Raw genomic sequence first — 15850 nt, 5'->3', positions numbered from 1 at the left:
AGTAAGTTAAAAACAGTCATTTGCTCCCACTTAGCATGAGATTTTCCCTCATTAGCACATTTTCGCTCCCTCTTGATTTTGATCCTGGGTCCGCCCATGCCTGTATTGGTAGTGTCACCCCATATCTATACCCATCCCCTTCAATCTTACCAATCTCCCGTACCCATAACCATCAAAAGGTACAAGTTTTTTCTATACCTGTCACCCGTCAGGGTAAAAGGGTACCCACGAGTAAAATTACCCATGTTACAACCCATCAAATTTTGAGCAAACAATAGTGGTAAACAACAACATATAAGAATAATTTATAAACATCAGCACATACTTATGAACAACAAACAAAATATAAACAACAACACTTATCCATAAACAACAACACATAGGTGAAACGATCTTAACTAGGAACCTATGTCCTAACTAACCTACCAGCGATCGTGGGACGAAGCATAAGGTTCAACCTAGCTACGTGAATGCTTGATTATGGGACATTAAGTACGCCGTAATGTTACATAGGTCTAATTTGTCCAATTTGGATTGTTCCATGGGTACGCGGGTATGGATTCTACGATCCAATACTCGTACCTTTTTTTAGCAGGTGGGTATGATATTTTTTGATTTACATAATCATGGGTAAATTTGTATTGCATACATGTACATATAATAGGTTTTTACCCGCTGGGTATGCGGGTAATGGGTACCCATTATTGCCATCCCTACACTTGTCGTTCGACGAATCATGGCCAATTGGTGTCCCCACTTGTCTTACAAATGCCTCCTGAACATGGTATCCACTCATTCTTCTAAATCTAATGTCTTTATCTGCTAAGTCTATTTCTAAACATGATTAGTACAAAACAATCGGTGTGATATATTTGAGTTGTATGCTAGGTCCGCTTCTAGTCTTGACTCATACTGTGGGCGATACCGTTTGCCCTCGATCGTGCCCTTCTTGCAAGTCTAGTTGTGTCATTGTTTATTGGTAAGTGGATTATGACGAAAGCGTTGGTGTCAAGTGTTGGTGTCATTTGACACCAACGGTTGCATGCTAGATCCGCTGCTGCTATTTGAATACTCCGGGCCGGCGATACCATTTTGGCTTGATATGGTGATCCAAATAATGGTGTTGTGTTAGCATTGTCGCCGATGCCTCCTGACCAACTAGGTGTTTTCCACGAGGAAGAATGAAGGTTCTTTTTTTTTCTGCGAATTAATGAAGGTTCCTATACAGCAACATGTGTTGGCTACTCCAAGAGTCTATATAAACGAAGCTCCGTGTTCTGGCTCTTCCACAGTTATTACTGGTTGTAGAGCCACAAAGCTAGTATCAGCCAGAGAAATTGATTGAAGATCAACCTCGAACTGTTTGAAGGTAATTTCATTTCGCAGTTCATTTTCCACCATCTCTAGGATTATCCTTGTTATGGCATGCATCATGAATGAGCTAATTAAGGAACGGTTGCGGAGTAGCTTTTCTCAAAAAAGGGCAGTTCTCTTTTGTTAAACAAAAACTGTCTTCGTCTGGGGTCCCATTGTTTCACCATTTAGGGTATGCGCGCGGTCCGTAGGTGTCGAACGAGGCACTACTTAAAATGGAATTAGAATAGACTGCATCTCAGATTTTCCCGATTTTTGTGTTTCCAGTGCAAGTAGGAATATGGGAAGCATAGGAGGAGCGAGAGCGATGACGGTGCAGGAGCTCGCTGGTGCCATCGGCAAGCCCGACGTGCCAATCCAGTACGTCGTGCGCGAGTACAATGAGCAGCAGCTAGAGGCGGCCGTCACGGCACCGGTCCCCGTCATCGACCTCAGCCGCCTTTTCGAACAGGACGGCGACGAGGCAGCCAAGCTCCGGTCAGGGCTCGACTCCTGGGGCCTCATCTTGGTAAGTAACAATCCTGTCAGGTGCCAGATGTTGAAGAGGGATCTGGCATGCATGCATTATGTCGACCGCTTAGCATGCATATGTTCCTGCAGGTCAGTAACCATGGTGTAGACGCCGCCGTGATGGACGGCATGAGAGCCGCGTCGAGGGAGTTTTTCCGGCGGCCACTCGAAGAGAAGCAACGGTATACAAACCTGATCGACGGCGAGCAGTTCCAGTTCGAGGGGTACGGGAATGACCATGTGAGGTCGCCGGACCAGATCCTGGACTGGACCGACCGCATATACCTCAAGGTGGAGCCCGAGGACGAGCGAAGCATTGCCCTCTGGCCAGCGCATCCCGAAACATTCAGGTGACCGGCAGGCCGATCGATCTCACAGAGCGATGCTTTGTTTCTTTTATGAAGCTAGGATCATCATATCAGCTAGATCAAACTATATTGTTGTGTTGCAGGAATGCTCTGGACGGATTCACGAAAGAATGCGGGGGAGTGAAGGACAGCCTGCTCCGGGCAATGGCGAAGCTGCTGGAGCTTGATGACGATGACTACTTCATAGACCAGCTTGGTGACAGGGCGTCAACTTACGCCAGATGCAGCTACTACCCGGAATGTCCGAGGCCGGAGCTCGTGTTCGGCCTCAAGCCCCACTGCGATGGAACCGTTGTTACCGTCCTGATGGTCGACGACACCGTCGGCGGCCTGCAAGTTCTCAGAGATGGGGTCTGGTGGGATGTACCCGTGGTGCCTCACGCACTCCTGGTCATTATAGGAGATCAAACTCAGGTACGTTCATATATATTCTCAAGTGGTAATAATCTCCTTTTCCGAAAAAAAACACTGGCAAATGAGTTACTGACAACAGTTTCTAAGCTCTTTGCCTGATCGTGTTAAAACTTGTGTGACAGATAATGAGCAATGGAATCTTTAAGAGCCCCGTGCATAGGGTTCTGACAAATGCAAAGAAAGAGAGGATTTCGGTGGCTCTGGACTATTCAGTTGACCCCGAGAGGGAAATCGAGCCATCGGCTCAGCTGGTCAATGAGGAGAGACCGGCGTTGTACAGAAAAGTGAAGGTCAAGGACTACACTGCCTCTCTTTACGATCATTTTTCCAAAGGGGAAATGGTTATCAATAAAATACACACATAACCAAGTATTGTATCATATGCATTGGTTTCATACAACAAATGTGGGCATTTTGCAATAAATGACTGCAACAATGTATCCTTACATTCCAAGTAATTTCAGGTTCTGCCATGGTCTGCATAATAATTATAAAAAGCAGTTACAAACATGGTGAATGTATTTATTTATGAAAGTATGTGATGACTATATTTTCACTTGAGAAATCCAAATGTTCTTTATATAGTCGAGTATAAGTTCGAGAGAGGCCCGTTTGTGGGTTTCAGCGGGTGCTAAGTGTATGGGTGCAATGATGCTGGGAGAGCTAAGTCATTTTACTGTCTTGTAAATTTCTCCTTAATTAACAGATTTAGACAAAGCTTTTGACCCAATAAAAAAACTGAAAGACTTAAGACGAAGAACTACTTATCCAAATTTTTTTTGTAGAATTCAGCATGTCATGAAATCTAGAGATATAGTCACTACCTAGCTTCATTTTGTATTTGTAGTGGAGAGAATGCAATTATGACAGATCCATCTAGAAAGTGCCCCAAACTAAGCATAACGCGAAATATCCCCGTATCCTCTGAGAGTAAGCAAATGTAAATTACATCTCAGACAAAGAAATTATACAATACATTATCTTGCCTAGCTAAAAACTGTTTTTCTCACTTGTTATTTTCTATATTTATTAATGAAACTTCATATCATAGAATAGCACAAAAAATACAAATAATTGTATTTGAATAACTAGTGTGTCAAGGACTGAAGGTAGCATGTAAAAAGTATTATTTAGTCTATTTTTTAGAAATGGAAAAAAGTATTGTTTAGTCTGGTTATGCAAACACATTATCATTGTGTTGCCCATGAAAATCAGTTTCATAGTATAACAACTTTGCAAGTTTATAACAGTAACACGTGTATGGTTGTAGGAGTTGTTTTCTTGGGTAGTAGTTCGCTTGTGTTGTAGGTGTTGCTAGCGTTTGTGGTTGTTGGTGTCGCTATAATGGTTTTTTTGCCCGGTTTTCCGTTAATTAACTGTGCATTTCTCTACTTAATTAATAGATTGGGGCAAAGATTTTTCCCCCTTTCAATTGTTTTTTTGTCAAACTTATATGGGTCGGACCTCGAAACAACCTTCAACATTTTGACATATTGCCAAAATTTTTAAAGCTCTTGGGATAGTACGGAAGAAGATTATGTACAAAAGTTGCTACAAGTGCACTGTGTTCAGATTTTTCTTATTTAATACAAATCTTACGCCATTATTGATGGAAAGATACACATTATGATATGTGGGGTAGTGAAAATAAGAAAACAGAGATTATTAATATGTAAATTGGAAGTCTATTGTTTTGCACGACGGGCCATTAGCATCAATACCATTGGTTTTTCCGTGCTCACAGAAGAACTGACAATTCACGAAAAGATTTCTCCAATCGTCCAATCATATTCATCTCTAGATGAAAAATCTAGATGTACAACTGCATATCAACGTTATATCAATCCTCATATATCATTGAATTAATTCAAATAATATTTTTATAGAGGAGATAAAATGTTTACCAAATAATCTCATATAAAGTTTGGCATATTTTATGTGTTCATAAGGGTAGAGGGGTAGTTAGGGTTTCATGCATGAGCAAGCTAGCCGATCGGCCAAGTGGTCTGGTGACCCTTATCACTATAATGTTAACCCCGCAAGAGAATGCCACGTAATATCCAATATTTGAATGGATGTGTATGAATACGGTTTACATGTCAACATTTATGGTATCTTGGGTGTAAAAAAATGGATGAATCGACACTTCGAGGAAAAATGTAGAAGAGAGTAGAACAAAGAAAATAAGATGCATGAATGAATCATGTTCACTTGCGGAGTTCATGATTTCTGAAAGCAACCAAGAAGTGGTTGATTTGGAAAGATTCGAATCTTATAAGAACTATGTATATGGGTAGCTAGTTAAACATGAGCAAGAAAAAAATGTTGGACATATGCTAACATTCTATCTGGGTAAAAAAAAAGGAAGTAATGTTGTGGTTGCACAATTGAGTATGGTTTCGAAGAAATAAGACTGATAACATCTAGAGAATGATGACCATGTGTAGAAACATCTCAAGACATACACATGACCCTCCCAACAACTTGGACTTCAGGAAAGATTTCTACCAAAAATGCAAGAAGGCTTGCTCAATGGGTTAATATTGGTAAACCTCTTAAATGTTTCTTTATTAAATGATAATTAGACAAAAAATCAAGAGTTTGCATGATGACTAGGACTCTAGGAGAGAATAAACAAGCTCGACACAACCATCCGGTATCGAACTGTACATTATGGGCACAAATTTAATTTCATATTTATATTTAAAAATGTTGGACATCAAGTATTTTAAATATGAAAATAATTTTCCTTCATGCCCGTTCGAGTGCGACGGAGGGGTTCCCCCTGCTTTTCCATTGGCCTAAAATGGGCACCGCAGCCGCTAGTAATATTATCTTGCTGACTTTTTATTATTATGATCATCGATACATATCAATTTCCTAATACAAGTAACTAAAAGATCTTGTTAAACTTCATAAATCACAACTAGCTCAAGGGTGTTGTGTTGTTCAAGGAATGAACAAAAGATGACAAGCACACAAATGAACTTTTTAAGAGAGTGGATTTTGTACCTTACATGCATGAGTGTAGGTGTGTTCTGGACCGTCGATTTATTTCTCGAGATTCCCGATCGCCTTGGTAGATGGAAATATTCCTTTCTCTCTCCCTCTTTTATCCAAATCTCAAAGAAAAAAAAACGATGGTGATGGGAGCACCCACACCCATGCGTGTAACTACAAAAATATTTCCAACCTTTTAACTCATGGTTTCTTGTCAAATCAAGCCATCATCATATGCGTTCGCTAGAAGATAAAGATTCATTCATCAGTTGATATAGCTAAAATGCGATGCTCTTCATGGACCAGAGGTGTGTTCTGCCCTGCTCACGTTGTGAACACACCTCGGAGTACCAGTTCAAGAGCGGCTCCTGACTTAGGGATCAGTCGGGGCCGCGCCAGGTGTGTTGTTGGTCAGGGACATGCAATATGGTTCCTAATATAAGGATGATATGCCAACAGCTGCTTAGCTAGCCGAAAAGAATATGTCTGTAGCAAGTGTCAAGTCCCTCTAATAGTATTCAATTTTAGACAACAGATGCATGCATGTAGACAGAGCAAGTTGATTTTATTTGTATGCACTGGTTGTCACGTTTTTTTTTTTTTGCATCATATATAGATCAGTTGTTAGATTTAGTTATGTAAGGCACAAAGAATGCACGTGGGATATACCAAGTCTTGCATAGACTCTCATGTAGTCTTTATAATTATGTATACCAAGTCTTGCAGAGACGGTCATTTAGTCTTCAATTATAATTTTCTAGCCATGTCATGTACACATTGCATGATCATTATGGCTCGTGAAACATGATTTTGTCGGCAACTTCATAGCTGTTGAGGTGTACAAGTGGATTACACTAGCCCTTTTATCAGTTTAGACTTTTTGTTGCATTGTTGGGTAGTGCATCAAATTTGCCATGGCATCAGAACCTAAGGTTTTGAGTTCAAGTCCTGCCTTCAATTTTTTCTAAATTCTAAAATTATTGGTGCCCCTCCATCTGAGTTTACACGCCACTTCCATCCATGTATTGGCCTCTTTTGAGCCATACATCTGAGTTTACACGTGTTGACTTAGCATCTGAAGGCCGGTCTATCGGTCTGAAGACAGTGGCAGCCTATCAAAGCTTGACCAGGGAAGACAATGGCAGCCTGTTTGAAAACATCGTAGTGGTTACAGGCAACTGTGCTGATGAAGATTAGCAGCAAGTTTTTTTTTTTAATTTAATTCACTGCCAAATGATCCTCCTGTTCTAGCACCATGTGCAGGTCTGAATGTCACTGGGGGCTCTAGATCCAGATGTACCGACGACAACTTGTTGCCAGCTAGAACGCTTTGGAGCCGACGTAGCAATTGTCAAATTGACGTGCAACAGGGCCGATGGAAGGTGGCTAAAAACACAGGTAACTAAGTTTGTTACCCATGTCCAGCAATTATTTAGGTGCCTTACTGTCTGATGAACAATCTAAGTGTTCCTTAGTTCTCGAGGGCTAAACTAACAGTGGAGTTCATTATTACCAATGATTAGCGATGGCGATGCGCAAGGATGGTGGTAGCTAGAAGAACTCTGAGACAACTCTAACCTCGTGTCTGTGTAAAAAGCAAGAAAGAACTATAAGAGAACGATAGACGACGTAGAAAGAATTGTGTTGTTTATCAGTGCAGGTTGTCTTTAAATAAACATGGTGTGGTTGTAAAAATTTACATATTCATTTGATGTCCACACTTGTTGTGCAATTGCCTCTTGAGTACTCGTGTGGGGCGTACCCACTTTTCTTTCAGAGAATCTGTGCTAGTCGATGTCGTAAGTCCTAACTTGCCTCCTTCTTACTAATGCCGCTTGAGGGAAGTTTGGAAATCTAGTGGTGTCATTGTTTATTGGTAAGAGCTACTCTCTATTTTTAAAGAAGGATTAGTGCAAAGGATAGTCACTTGACACCAATGGTTGTTTGCTAGCTCTGCCCCTGTATTTGAAAAGATACCATTTTGGCCTGACACGGTGTCCCAAATCGTGAAGTTAGCAGGGTGAGCATATGCTGTCTGGACCGACTATGCATTTTCGCTCAAGAGCTTCCTATGGCAAACCTTTTGTAAGATATTACACCAAAGTCTATATAAACGAAGCTCCCTCTTCTGGATCTTCCACAATTAAGTTGCTATAGAGCTGCCATATCCAATTGATTGAAGATCCATCTCCAACGGATTGAAGGTAATCATCAACTGAATGATCTCTAAGAGCTTACGTACCCTGGTTGAAGGCCCTAGCTAATTAAGCAGCCGATTTTCTAACCTGCTGCCGTGATTGTTGCTCTTACTAAAAAAGAGTAAATGATGTTCTTTTAAAATACTACCTTACTTTCTCGGGGTTATTTATCGACTAGTGTTGCTGTAACAGCGTGACTTGGATCGAGCAACGCAGAATGTTGACCAAGGCGGTGGACCTCCGGTCGGACACTGTGACGAAGCCCTCGGAGGCCATGCGCGCCGCCATGGCCGCAGCGGATGTGGACGACGACGTTCTGGGCTCGGACCCGACCGCCCACCGCTTCGAGACGGAGATGGCCAGGATGATGGGCAAGGAGGCGGCCCTGTTCGTGCCGTCGGGCACCATGGCCAACCTCGTCTCCGCCCTCGTGCACTGCGACACCAGGGGCAGCGAGGTCATCCTCGGCGACAACTCCCACATGCACATCTACGAGAACGGCGGCATGTCCACCATCGGCGGCGTCCACCCTAGGACCGTCCGCAACAATCCCGACGGCACCATGGACATCGACAGGATCGTCGCCGCCATTAGGCATCCGAACGGGCTGTGTTATCCTACCACCAGGCTGATATGCTTGGAGAACACACAGGGAAAGTGAGTTGCTTTGATATCTGTTGCTGATGTTCCTCATCGACAGCCATACTAGGATTTTCTAACTTTACTTGATAAACTTTCTTGCTGCAGTTGTGGTGGAAAGTGTCTGTCTGTAGAATACACGGACAAGGTTGGGGAAGTTGCTAAAACTCATGGCTTGAAGCTTCACATTGACGGAGCTCGAATTTTCAATGCTTCAGTGGTAAGTAGTATGGGTCTATGGGATCAGTCAGCCGAGATATCTAAGTATGAAATTTGAGTAACCAGAATCTCAAACCACTTTTCTTACTGTGTTAACTAGGCACTTGGAGTTCCTGTTGATAGACTTGTGAGGGCTGCGGATTCAGTGTCGGTAAGTTTTCGTTTGTTTGCTCCTGTACATACAAATGGGGCTACATATATTCCTGAATCATTTTCTCTGTTTAACACAAAACTACAGGTATGCCTATCGAAAGGGTTAGGTGCCCCTGTTGGATCAGTTATTGTTGGTTCCAAGGCCTTCATAGAGAAGGTAATATTCTGCTTACTTGTTTATACTGAATTATTGATTAATGGAATATGTGACGATGGATCTGAACAACACTTTCAGGCTAAAATCCTTAGAAAGACCTTAGGTGGTGGAATGAGGCAGGTGGGAGTTCTATGTGCTGCTGCCCATGTTGGAGTCCGCGACACTGTAGGCAAGCTTGCCGATGACCATAGGAGGGCTAAAGTCTTAGCAGGTTTCATAAGCTGCGATTCTCAATTCAATTAATATGTACTCAAGTGAGTTACAAGCTTTTTTATCAGCTTATAATCCTTGTTTTTCATGTTCATCTTTTAGATGGACTGAAGAAAATTAAACAGCTTACAGTTGATTTAACTTCAGTCGAGACCAATATGGTTAGTCTGACAAACCATGTACAGAGTTTGCTTGTCGTCTGATATGTTTTCCTTTTAATGTCATATTGTAACCCACCATGGTGATTTCCCAAGGTATACTTCGACATTACGGATCCACTGATATCACCTGGCAAGCTCTGTCAAGTTCTGGAACAGCGCAACGTGCTGGCAATGGCAGTAACCTCAAAGAGGTTAAATTCTGTTCTCTATCCCAGCCCACCCCTTCTAAGTAGAAGCCTAATTATTTTTGTTATGCTGAACTGCTTATGCTGAGCTTTCTTTTTGTGAGAAAAACTCGCGCTACTTATTCCATATCATGTCTGTCTGGAATAAATCTTAACCTTCCATTTTGAACACCCGTATTTTGCAGTGTCAGACTTGTGACCCATTACCAAATTTCGGACAGCGATGTCCAGTACGCGTTGACATGCATCGAGGTACAGAAATCTTACATTCCTTTGCCCCTCCACTACCCATTCTTCAGTAGGTACCACTGACATGTTGCTCTGTGCTTCAGGAAGCAGTTGAGGAAATACTGTTAGGCAATGCTAAATTCGGGCATTTGACAAATGGTGTAACGGCAAATTCATATGGGAACTAGGTGGTCACTTCCATTCGCCCCAACTATGCAATCAAACGGATGCAATGTTCGGCTTGTTTGCTGTTGTGGATGTTTTAATAACAACTCTGCAGAATAATCTTTTGCCGTCTCTTTTTTCAGATGTCATATGGTGCACCTTCTAATTTTTAATTATTGGCTATCCTTCCACTGAAACCGCGCAACCAAGAAAGGAAGAAAATTGAAATTGAAAGAAAATCCTATATGCAAACAAGAACAACAAAAAGGACAAAGAATGGAAAACCACACCATTGTGAATCCAGACATGGTTTGTCGTTAGTCCTCGTTGAGTCAGCACCATGGCTCGTCAGTTACCTTTTTTATAACGGACGCTCTATTACTTAAATAAGTAATACACTTGACATCTGCATAACTAGGATGCACATAGCTGGCTATCAAAAAAAAGGATGCACACACCCGCACAAATTCACTTCAAATAACCAAAAGATAAAAGTTTGTTGTTGTTGTGGGTATACTTCATGGGTGTACCATCGACAAGATACCAGATCCGGCAAGTCCGGGTGGCCCACAAACGGTGATGTGGCATGTGGCCCATCGGGCGGCCCAGTTGCTGTTGATCATGGAGGATGAAGTCCAGCCCAGGATCGGGAAGCCGGATCCTAACCGACCTTCGGAGGAGGCCGGATCCGTGGAGGCCCATGAGGAACCCGGATCCAGTACGACGTAGATGGAAGGCGGATCCTTGACGTGCACGGCAAGATATTGTACCGTAGTTAGGCAACCTGTAATCCGGCTAGGACTCTCCATGTAAACCCTAGATCCGTGCGCCTTTATAAGCCGGATCCCGGGAGCCCTAGAGGCACAATCACAACTCATTGTAATAACGTGAAAGCGCCCAGATAATTCCAGACAAGCAGCAGTAGGCCCTCTCTTCGAGCAGGTGTTCCGAAGCTGGGTAAATCGCGTATCACCGTCCCGAGGACTCTCCGCCCTATGGCCCCTACTTCTTCTCCCCTCCATGAGGATCCCTCCTCTGGAGTACCGTCGAATAGGCAACGACAGTTGGCGCCCACCGTGGGGCCAGCGGCGTCTGGAGGCCGGAACCGGGATGGTTCCGCCATGGGAAGCTACGACGAATCCATCGCTGTGGGGCGTGTCCTTTACGTCGGGAACTTTCCGATCGTCCCTCAGGACGAGTGCTGGATTCCGGCCTTGGATGGAGTCGGCGAACTTCACATCAAAGTATCCGACTTCGAGACGGACACAAATGCAGACACCACTACGTTGTAGATGATGTTTTTCAAGTTGTTGCGGCGGAGGTAGAAGATGCGTTTCCAGAGGCCCCAGTGAGGGTGGATGCCCAGGAAACATTCACAAAGTGCGATAAAGATAGAGATATGGAGGAGAGAGTTTGGGGTCAGCTGGTGCAGCTGGATCTCGTTGATAAATAGAAGGCCACGCAGAAATTCGTGGACAGGAACAGAAAGGCCGCAAATGAGGAAATTGACAAAGGTTACCCAGAAACCGATAGGAGGATGAGAAGAACTCTCGTCTCCGGGAATCTTCATGGCCTCCTTGTTGATCAGGCTCATCTTCTTCAGCATCTTGTGGTCCTGCGCAGAGAGCTTCAACCTCTCCCAGTTGGAGATCTTGGCCTTCTCCACGAGTTCTTCGGTGCCTGGGGCACGGTTCTTGCACTTCTTGGAGCGCGGAGCCATGGCGGAAATCTTGGTGGAGAAACGAGGGAGCAGAAGCAGAGTGCGAGGAGCTTGAGGAGGAAGAAGGGCATAGAGAGAGAGAGAGGAGTTGTGCGGCGCAGCGAAGGGGATAAATGAGGACAAGGGTTCAATTTATAGGAAGAAGACGACGCGTTCGACCGTCGGATGAGGAGAGAAGAGTTTCAAACCCTACGCGTTTCCAAAGGGTAGAATGGTCTTAGCACTTCAATTTTACTGGAGGGAAGTTACTGCACGCGTGCTGGGAATTCCGGAGGATGTGTGCACCCCACTTGCACGACGTGTCAAAGGTGTAAAGTTTTGGACCCACGGAATAGTGGATTGCCAAGAGTCGTGGCTTCCCAAGGTGGCCATACGTGGCTGTCGTCAGCAACGATGTCATTATTAAGAAAGCTTTGAGTGGTGGAACAAAATATAGCGACAAGAAAACTTCGAGATCTAAAGAAGTGCACGGTTAATAAGAAAATTTGAGAGCCTATATTCAGATGCAAGCACCCGTTCATATGCTCGGAGGCTACTCTTATCAGAAGTATTATCTATACTTCTGATAAGATGACGAGGAGAAAGAAAAAATACAGAGTTGATCAAAGTAGAAAAAGTTGAGCCTACAACCAAGTGCAAACACTCAGCTGTAGCCTCGGGGGCTACTTCCATCGGGAGCGCTGGTCGCACACCCGATAAAATATGAGGAAGAAGAAAGAAGAGAATAATAAGACAATATAAAGTTGCAAACGAAGAATTTTATCGTACATCTTCGAGTTACACGTAACTCGTCATTTACTCCCATCGGGAGATCAATATATTATTTCACGAGACAACTCGAATAAATTAACAATTCCATCAGCCGATAAAGGCACTCGACAATATATTCTCAGAGCGCGTGCGTCGCGGTAAAAACTCTGAATGTCGTAACTCGAAAGAGATTACGAAGGTAAGTCCCCAGGATCTTTCATGTGTGGCGTGGTATCGCACCCGAATGCGCTCTCCCACTTTATCCATATCAACAAATGCGAAGAAAAATCCTAACAGACGCGTTAGGTACTTGCTAAAACACAACTGGGATTCGGTTCACGATAAGTCCTTAAGCGGCACGTGTCGAATTACGCCAGTATCCCGAGCTCGAGTACATGTACTTGAGCTTGAAGTAGGTTTATGCGGATTTGCCACAAAATCAGTTAACTGGTACCTGATCCGTCAGATGAACCAAGCCGATTTACCATTATCCCTGTACAAAAGACATTGAGCAAAATATTCGTTATGACTCGAAGTTCTTATAGATATGTGACTCTGCGATTCAAACAAAATCTCGGGGACTACTGATATAGGCATGCCGAATAAAGTACCCGGGTTATCTGACGAAGACGCGAGGCCTACGACCTGAAACTTTGAAGGTCCAGAAGCCCAGAGAATTTCGATAGACCTGTGTGCCGGCGGCGTCGAAGAAGATGACGGCTGGCGCAGAACAGATCCTGTAAACTAAAAATGAAAAACGAAATATTCCAAAAGTCGTCATCTTCTTCACGAGAACTATCTGCGCCGCTGTCTAGATCTCTCGCGCGGCCGCCGCCCAAGCAGCAAAGCACATAATCTAAACAGTTAGTACATGCGCCTAAGCAGTAAAACACCTAAGCTAGTACATGCGCGCACGCCACAAGCAGCAAATCACCTGCGCCGCAAGCAGCAAATCACAAATTAAGCAGCTAGTACATGCCTACAACACACGCATCTGTCTCGCGCGACCTGCAAGCAGAAAAGCAACTAATTCTAGCGAACCGCTCGATAGACCTGTGTGCCGGCGGCGTTCCATCGCTCCGTCAACCTCCTCAACAAGAACACCACCTAGCTAGCAAGATTCGCCGGGAATTGATGTAGAAATGGTTAGAATTTGAGCGGGCTGACAGGATGTGTGACCGGCGATGCATAATTTTACCAAATCAGCGAGAAATCGGCGGCTGGAGGCGGCTGTACGGACGGCGACGCTGGAGAAGTCCGTTCAGTTTTGAGCCTGTAAACCACCCTTTGGTCTGTATTAATAGGGGTCAAGTCTAAATTTTTTTGGGCTCCTGAAAAAGTTTTTCGGGCCGGACACCGAGTTCAGTCTCTGTTCTCCGCCACTTGCAACCTGAACCCGTAAATCAACCGGAAAAATACGGTTCTAGCGTGGTTTACGGGCTCTGCTAGAGGTGCTCTAACTGCTCTGTTCCTTCATACTGAATAATTGCAAACGTTCGAATTTTGCAACGGAACCGGCCGCAGTATTCATGGAGGGTCTGAAAAAAAAAAGATTGAGAATGGCGATGACAATCTTCTGATCAGCTCTTAATCTCTCCTGGTTGCAAGTTTCAACCACTCTGCATCGTCCATTCTCATATGTTAAATACATGAAGCTCGGCACTGTATACATGTGTATCTATGAATCGGTTATCGATCTATTTCAGAGAGAAAAGTCGAGCCACTTCGGTGGCCTCGAGCAACATCAAAGAGTTTGTACAGTAGAGCATGCAGTTCACATCGGTTTTACAGGTGGCTTAATTTGCATATGTTTCTTTTCATGTTTTACAGAAACTGAGTTCACACAGTATGGCAGGCAATTAACATTAATTTTACAGGTTTCTTAATTTACAGATGTTTCTTATGTTACACAGTAGCCAAACAAACTTTGTTGATTCTATTTATCTGCATGATATCTTTATTATTTCTCCTCAATTTTTCATCCATTTTAAAATTGCTCCTAATTTTTAGTTGAAATTATATGTGCTCCCACCGGCTAACTAAACTATTTGGTGAAAAAGTCGGTTCGTCCTTGCTTCGTACGACATAAAATTTGAAGTCAATGGAAGTGGATGAATATGGCTCATCTTATTCCTACAAGTCGAGCGTGGACGTCGGTAGGTCAAAGCGGATGACGCGGTGGGAGGAGTTCACCAAGTTTGAAGTATTACAAGTAGCTGGATGATGCGATTAATCATGTTCACCGTGAATATGAAAAAACTATGCAATCGTGGATAATTCAATGGAGTGTTTGAGTTTTTTTATTTCCCGGTGCAACGCACGGACAGTTTTACTAGTCTACCATATAACAACACCGACATGACATTTCAGTCACACTGCATAAGACAATCTTATTTCAAAAAGTATTTTATGTAGTGTACGAAAATGTTACAATAGCAATAGGTGGATATTTACGGAACTCCATGAACGGGAGTAGTTTGATATAATGTTTACATGCAAATAAAGGCTTAAGTTATTTCTATGGTAATTTTGTTAACAAGATAATAACAACTAAGAAGGTAAAACCATTTCCGTGAGCTCCCGTGCTGGTTTAGTTGGTAGACAACCACCACTTGATTCATCCAAAATTGATCTAGCTTCAGTAGATACTAATTCTCGATGGCAGACAATTGTGGGAAGGAAACTTTTATGCAATGTCACAGAAATATGTACATATTTTCAAACGAGTCCAAGCTAGACATAAAAAAACTAATTGTGTTGACTAAAGTCAGAACAAAAGATATAAATGAACTTTCTTGAAAAATCTGAACCTTTTTTGAATGTGAACTTTTTTCAAATCTGAACAGTTTTTAATTTTGAGTTTTGTTTTCAAATCTAGACAAATTCAGATACTTCAAAAAAATTAAAAAGAAAAAAAGAACATATAGACAGAGTGGAGACCGAGCAGAAAAGAAGATAATGATGCGACCAAATTGGGCCGTCCCACGCGGGACCTTCGGGCCAAGCGTTCATTAGGAACTCCTGAAGAAAACACATGAACCCCATATGCCAGCAAGGTCGGCGGTTAACCAGCGCCACATCCCAAGCGCAGTATGGCCTGACCTAGTTCGCGTTTATTTTCATGTTTCTACGCTTTCTTCAATGCGCATAATGTGCCCGGTTGAATGTTTTCCTTCACGTTTCTTCGTTTTCTTCATTTACTTTATTTCCATGTTTTCTTCTTTTTCTTTTCTGTGTTTCTCGTTTCTCTTTTTCCTTTTTGTTTTTTAGATTTAAAATTGTTCTAAAAATGATTAGATTAAAAAAATTTGCATTTAAAAACTCAGATTTTGAAAATTGTTTAAATTCAAAATATTTACATTCAAAAATTGTTCAAATTTAAAAATGTTTAGATCTAAA

At 42.8% G+C, this 15850-nt stretch overlaps 2 protein-coding genes across 2 annotated transcripts; both read left to right on the top strand.

Moving 5' to 3' along the window:
- The first annotated feature begins 1657 nt into the window (after positions 1 to 1657).
- LOC127311545 (protein LATERAL BRANCHING OXIDOREDUCTASE 1-like) lies at positions 1658 to 3132 on the top strand. The gene is made up of 4 exons (XM_051341979.2): positions 1658 to 1882; positions 1975 to 2234; positions 2336 to 2666; positions 2789 to 3132. Exons 1-4 carry the CDS (start codon positions 1682 to 1684, stop codon positions 3029 to 3031), a joined length of 1035 nt encoding a protein of 344 aa, XP_051197939.2. The 5' UTR covers positions 1658 to 1681; the 3' UTR covers positions 3032 to 3132.
- A 4621-nt stretch (positions 3133 to 7753) lies between these two features.
- Positions 7754 to 10123, top strand: LOC127311544 (probable low-specificity L-threonine aldolase 2). Its single transcript, XM_051341978.2, has 10 exons — positions 7754 to 7870; positions 8057 to 8521; positions 8612 to 8723; positions 8823 to 8873; positions 8961 to 9032; positions 9111 to 9243; positions 9345 to 9403; positions 9497 to 9594; positions 9774 to 9840; positions 9921 to 10123. The coding sequence occupies exons 2-10, from the start codon at positions 8082 to 8084 to the stop codon at positions 10002 to 10004; spliced, it is 1116 nt and encodes a 371-aa protein (XP_051197938.1). The 5' UTR covers positions 7754 to 7870; positions 8057 to 8081; the 3' UTR covers positions 10005 to 10123.
- The last annotated feature ends 5727 nt before the right edge of the window (positions 10124 to 15850 follow it).

This window comes from Lolium perenne, chromosome 7, assembly GCF_019359855.2.
Source record: "Lolium perenne isolate Kyuss_39 chromosome 7, Kyuss_2.0, whole genome shotgun sequence".
Lineage (NCBI taxonomy): Eukaryota > Viridiplantae > Streptophyta > Magnoliopsida > Poales > Poaceae > Lolium > Lolium perenne.
The sequence above is the reverse complement of the archived record's forward strand: the minus strand, read 5'-3'. Positions and strand labels throughout refer to the sequence as shown.